This window comes from Etheostoma spectabile, chromosome 16, assembly GCF_008692095.1.
Source record: "Etheostoma spectabile isolate EspeVRDwgs_2016 chromosome 16, UIUC_Espe_1.0, whole genome shotgun sequence".
Classification (NCBI taxonomy): Eukaryota; Metazoa; Chordata; class Actinopteri; order Perciformes; family Percidae; genus Etheostoma; species Etheostoma spectabile.
Genome location: NC_045748.1, coordinates 23932923 through 23938953, shown reverse-complemented (window position 1 = coordinate 23938953; position 6031 = coordinate 23932923). Strand labels below are relative to the sequence as shown.

Here is a 6031-nt window from a genome sequence, read left to right as displayed (position 1 = left end):
GTTGCCACCCCCGAACACCTATTCCCTACAGTCCCCCCCCCCTCCCCCCAAGCCCTCCCTCTTGCTGTCACATTTGGCCTCCTCCCCCCTCTGCAAAGCCCCCCCCACCCCCACCCCCAACACACCAACCCCCTCTCCTGACAAAGAAGGCCTCCCTCCCCCCTGCTAACCCCCCTCATGACTGACCTCTCCCCCCTCCCCTCTGTTGTCCCCCCCCCTCCTTCCTCCCAGCAACCCAACACTAGACCACTCCCCCCCCAACCCTCTGCACTTCACCCCCCGCCACCGTTATTGTCCTTCAGTGTAGACCATTGGAAGTGAGTGATCGGTAAAATATAAGAACATTCCAAAATAAGTTGACTTGTGAGTTTTTGTCCAAAGCCATGCTTCAAATCTTTTTCAATCTATTTTATTGCAGTCACATACAGTAATACATTTGGGGTTTTGGGTATCTGAGTTTTTGTGTAGTTTTATTTTATACATAAATTATGTTTATATTTTAACAGTCAAAACAAATCCAGTGGAAAAATCTAGGTAAATGACAAATCAACAAAAAAATCACTGACGCCAAACAGGAAATCAAAGATTTTGTGTGTGTGTGTGTGTGTGTGTGTGTTCTTGTTTAACTACATTCGTGGGGTCCACAAAGGTCCAGATAGCTTTGTGGGGCAAAAATAAGGGCAGTTTAAGGGTTAAGACTTGGTTTTAGGATTAGGGTTAGAATTAGGTTACGGTTAGGGTTAGGTTAAGGGTTAAGGTTAGGCATTTAGTTCTGATGGTTATGGATAGGGTAAGGGACTAGGGAATGCATTATGCCAATGGCGGGTCCCCACAAAGATAGTGAGACGCACTATGTGTCTGTATGTGTGTGTGTATGTGTGTGTGTGTGTGTGTGTGTGTGTGTGTGTCCATGGGTGTGACTCTTTCCCAATCCAGATGGAGGACTGTGTATGCACCACGAAACAAAACATTTTTCCACACCTTTTGTCAGTAGCGGGGGGGGGGGGGGGGGGGGGGCTGAACCCTGGCTTTTTTTCTGACATCATTTCTTTTTTTTCTTGGTTTTTGTTGGAATCTTTATTCTCAAGAAAAATGCATTTTGTGTCCAAATCCAGTAGCAAATAATCAAAAGATAGAATCCTTCCGCACTCCCTTTCTGCATAATGACACCATGCATTCTTTCTTCTCCTCTCTCTGCCTCATTCCTTCCATTACAACCTACCTACTGCGAGTTGTTCTGGGTAGCGGGAGCTGGAAAAAGAGCTGGAGGAGGAAAGGCGCAGCAGCGGTGGATGTGATGTGTTGAAGTAGAGTGATGCCTCCCCGAGCCAGCCAGGAAGAGGAGGAGGATGAAAGGGAGGAGGAGGAGGAGGAGGGGGAGGAGGGGGAGGGGGAGGGTCAGCCTGAGGTGGCTCTGCTCTGCATACACAGCCCCAGTGATATTTTCATTCATTGATTTTAAAGAACACCACCAAGTGGCACAGAGCAGAGATAACAGGACTCCAACTTTTACCAGGGGAGGGAAAAGTCCAGGCTGAGGATTAAGTATAGGCCAAGTCCCATATGGCCAGAGGTAGTAATAATAAATGATACATTTTATCAATGGGCACCATTCATTATACTCAAAAACACCTTGTATGAACAAATAGTATAAAAGATTAAAAAAAAAAACAGACACACAAAGACTACACAGAGTTACAAAGCAATGAACAACAACAGGCAAATATGAAATGACATAATAACATTTTGACTAAGGATACTTACGAGGAAAACAAAAAAAAAGATTAAAGATTTGAAAAAAAAAATGGATAAAGATAAATAATTGACAAAGGCTAACTCACGTGCTTTTCCCGGAGCTTTTGACTGCATCTTAGATGGATTTTGCTCACGGAAATATAGCTCAGTCCTCATGTGATCCAAGTATGAGTAGTTTAATAATGAGTGGAATATTTATACATATCTATATTTATGCTGTGCATATTCCATCTATCGAGGAAGATCATGATATGCAGCTGAAAGCCCAGGGAAGAGATGATGAGTGGACCTTGAGTTAAGATCTTTAAGCTTATTTTGGTTGCCCTTGGACAAATCCAGGCTAGCTGTTACTAGCCTTAATGCTAAGCTAACATCTGCCAGCTGTAGCCTCCTATTTAATGATATCAGAGTGATACAGGGCTTTCCCTTTAACCTTTATTGCAGACTTGATGGATTGTTGTTAAACCCTTTATTCATTATAGGCTAAATTAACTTGATAGCTCTGGACTTATAATGATATCATCTATTTATGATATTGTTTTTATAAAGCATTGTGCAAGTATCGCCTGAAAATGTATAAAAAGTGTAGAGTATTTCATTACAACAAATGGCTGTCAAACACAACAGTTACCATCAAGGTTTTCATTTTTTATTAAGATTATAAATTTTCGACAAATATTTTCTGGAACAGTTTTGACCCGGTGATATACATTTTAGTAAGCACAAAAAAAATACAAGAATAACAGCAAAATATGTAGAGAATGGCTGAATATTCTCTTTATTTTGGTAGCTCATAAAGCTAATGCGTGGATTCTCAGGTTATGGCGAAATCATGAGTTTTGCCTTTCTAAAACAAAAGGACCATGATCATTTTTTTTTTACAAAACAAAGTAAAAACACACAAAACCAAGACGTGTTGGAATTATGGAGTTGCTATGAAGGCTTTGAGCGACAACCGTGGTTAAGAAGGGGGAGGGGGGGGGGGGGGGGGGGGGGGGGGGGGTGTCAAACTGCCAAAATAAGCCAGACTGTTTACTATCACACACTGGGAGTGGATGGTGGAGTGATAACCACAGGAATAACCCGAAAAGGGTCGCAGTATATGTACGTGTTGGCACTCCATTAAGTGATATGAGTTGGTTCTGAGTCCATCGATGTACCTCAAACAGAGAGAATCTTGGGTGTTGTGGTTCACATGACTACAAACTGCCCAGAATGTGCAAGGTCCAACTTTAAACTGGAGCTGTGTTAGCCCAGAACAGGAGAGACTTTTGGCCACTTTCCATTTCTGACAACAGCTACACTGTCAACCAGTATCATACTATTTTATTGTTATACAGGATTGTACTGTAAATGGCCATGCATTCTGGGAGAAAATAATAATATCACAGCACTATCTGCGACTGTTACAGATTACAGGTATTTACTGTTAATACTAAAGCATCTCGGGAAAATAAAAGGAAAAGGCGGGAGCTACACTGGCAGCCCGTGTATTACTGTAAATTCAAATAATACTGTAAGAAACAGTGTCTATTTACAGTAAAATACCGTAACATTTAAAAACGGGATGCTTACTGTAAATAAACAGTAGTTTACTGGTTTACGGTGAAAGGTTTTACAGTGATAGCAGTTGTGTGCATTTGATTTAAGGCAATGGAAGTCAATCCATTTCATCATGTAATTACCATTCTGACAACAGGAGATATATATATATCTATATATAGATATATATATAGATATATATATATCTATATATATAAAGATATATTTATATGGCACAAAATCTGTCCTCTCCCTGCCAAAATGCTCTTTTTTCCTCTTCTTTTTTAAAATAGCTTTTCTTTTTCCTGCCAAAATAAAAGTTGATAGGGGAGACTGGTTCCGTTGTAACACCTCCAGATCCTCCAATCAGAAACGAGTGGGAGTGACGTCACACAGTGCCCACCAATGAGCCACATTCACATCTGTTATCTGTTTCTTTCTTTAAGACAAAAGGTGTGCTTTGGGGGTATAATTCTCGATACTTGTGTCTTCTGTATATTTAAAAAAAAAAATCACTGTTTTTGAAAGACATCAAGCTGAGGATAGCCAATCAAATAGTTTTCAACACATTAGTATGACACTGAGAGGCCAGTTGTAATGTATAATGCTTAAAGCTGAATGGTCAAAATTCCTTGTCAGTCATATTCAACATATTGGCTAATAATCAATTCATGTTCAGAAATGAGGTTATTGAGGATACAGTTTGGCCACTTGTGATGTTTTCACACGTGTTGTGTTCAAAGTCAATTAATAAATCTGTTTTTGGCCATCACTGGACGGTTAAATGACTTCTGCTGATATTGGTGCGCATATTGGTGACAAGAAAAGTTGATTTTATTTTACTTTTAGCGTAGGGGCTCTATTTGTAACAATGCACAGCTTCTGTAGAACACACTGATCTCACCCAGTCGATATTCTGCAGCACACTATTCACTATGTGCACATAGAAAGGATGTGGAAGAGTCCAGTCCACTAGCAAGGTTCCCAAGGAAAACTTGGTCTAAGAACATTCCTGGAAGGGTTTCAGAAAAACACCATTGCATCATGGACATGTAAATAGTAGAAGGTGGAACTATGCAATACGTTCCACAAATTAATTAGGCTACAGAGAACAATTACGGGAACGTTAATTGTCATTCTCCTGCGCTTAGAAACATGTCCCCCCCCCCCCCCCCCCCCCCCCCCAACAAAAGCTTCTCCACTGGGTTTAGTTTCATACTTTTGTGGGAAAAAAGTGTTACAACTGACCCCGGTCTCCCCTGAAGAAAAAAAAAAGGGTTTGATTCAAAATGCCACAATCGCTCGGGTCCATGCCCCCAGACTGGCCAGGACCTGTTTACTACAGATCTGGTCCAAGTCCGCCTGTCTGCTCAGCAGCCCTGTAAACCCCGATCCGAAGATGGAGATCAGGTTGGAGATGTTGGAAGTGTCTGTGTAGTCTAGGTGGAAGTAGGAACAGTCCTCGCGTTTCGCCCGCTTGCGTGCCGATGGAAAATCCGACACCTCCTCCCCGTCGGACGTACAAAAGCCGAACTCGACCTTCCGTTTCTTGGCCGGGGACTGCGCGCCCTGGCCGCACTGGAGCGCGTCGCAGCAGCAGTCCTGGTGGAGGTAGCCGTTCTCCACCGTGGTTACCACATGCGTGTCCAAATCCAGCACTGTGGTTTTGTTGCAGTGCGCGCTGCCGTTTGCGGGAAACTGGTCACAATGGGACACGGGGGCAGCCTCCATGCAGCAGCTCCGATAGTAGGAGGGATCCGGTTCTTTGCCTCCGTCCTCGAGGGGAGAGCAGCCGAAAAGAGCGCTCGCTGTCCGGGCGTGCGCCGCCGGCTGCGCTGCGTCTCGGTGGCACGCAGAGCCGCAGAGACTCCCCTCTCCGCCGCAGCAAGCAGCCCGCGTCTGCTCCTCGTCGTCGGCGTCCTCTGCGTCCAGATCCAGCGGGTTGAGCTCCTGGATCTCGTTGCAGACGGTCATCACCTCCTCGTACTGCTGCATCCTATAGATCTCCGCGTATTTCTCCTTGACGTAGACCTGCCTGGCGTTCCGCAGCACGTAGGACACCAGCAGGTTTTTGTGCAGCTTGATCCCCCCTCTCTGCGTCCTGGAGTTGTGGATCTTCATTAAGGAAATGGAGATGAGGCTTTGCGCGTCCGCTGCGCATTCCATGGTGTGGATCATTGTGATCCCCACCCCTGTAGTCCACCTCCAGCTCCTCTCCGGGGGAGGGAAAGCCGTCTCTCAGCTACCTCAGTGGAACTCGTTTTGTTGGAGGAGAAAGGTTCAGGTCCGCGCTGTGGAGAAACATTGGACTCACAACGATCCGCCTCTCCCTCCGACAGCCAGCAATCATTCGCAGATGGCTCGAAACCAGAATACATATTTATAGTCAAGCCAGAGGGCCCGCCTTCTTCATGGAGAGCCAATCAGCTGCTTGGGATCCGTGGAGTGGCAGACTGGCGCGCTGAAAATATACCGTTCTCGACCAATCAGCGTCAGGCGGATCCCCCGGACTATTCAAATTCCACCCAGGTTGTCTAACAGGAATGCCCTCATTCCTGCTGCCCCATGGCTGGGACTTTCAGAAAACCGGTTCCTTTCCCGGGTAAACCAATCGAGACTGACAACAACCAATAGTCGCAGTTTATTTTAAAGTTTGGTGTTCCAAGTCAAAAAAAAAAAAAATATTAGTTTGAACCTTTTGGACCAAGAAGGCATTTAAAGTAACATAAACATA

General features: G+C 44.5%; 1 protein-coding gene across 1 annotated transcript; it reads right to left on the bottom strand.

The window, feature by feature from the left end:
• Positions 1 to 3066: 3066 nt before the first annotated feature.
• On the bottom strand, positions 3067 to 5663 carry ier5l (immediate early response 5-like). The gene has a single exon (XM_032539268.1). The coding sequence runs from the start codon at positions 5473 to 5475 to the stop codon at positions 4582 to 4584; it is 894 nt and encodes a 297-aa protein (XP_032395159.1). The 5' UTR covers positions 5476 to 5663; the 3' UTR covers positions 3067 to 4581.
• Between the last annotated feature and the right edge of the window lie 368 nt (positions 5664 to 6031).

Excerpts from the sequence above, each read along its gene's own strand:
- ier5l (XM_032539268.1), bottom strand. The coding sequence starts at position 5,475 with ATGATCCACACCATGGAATGCGCAGCGGACGCGCAAAGCCTCATCTCC.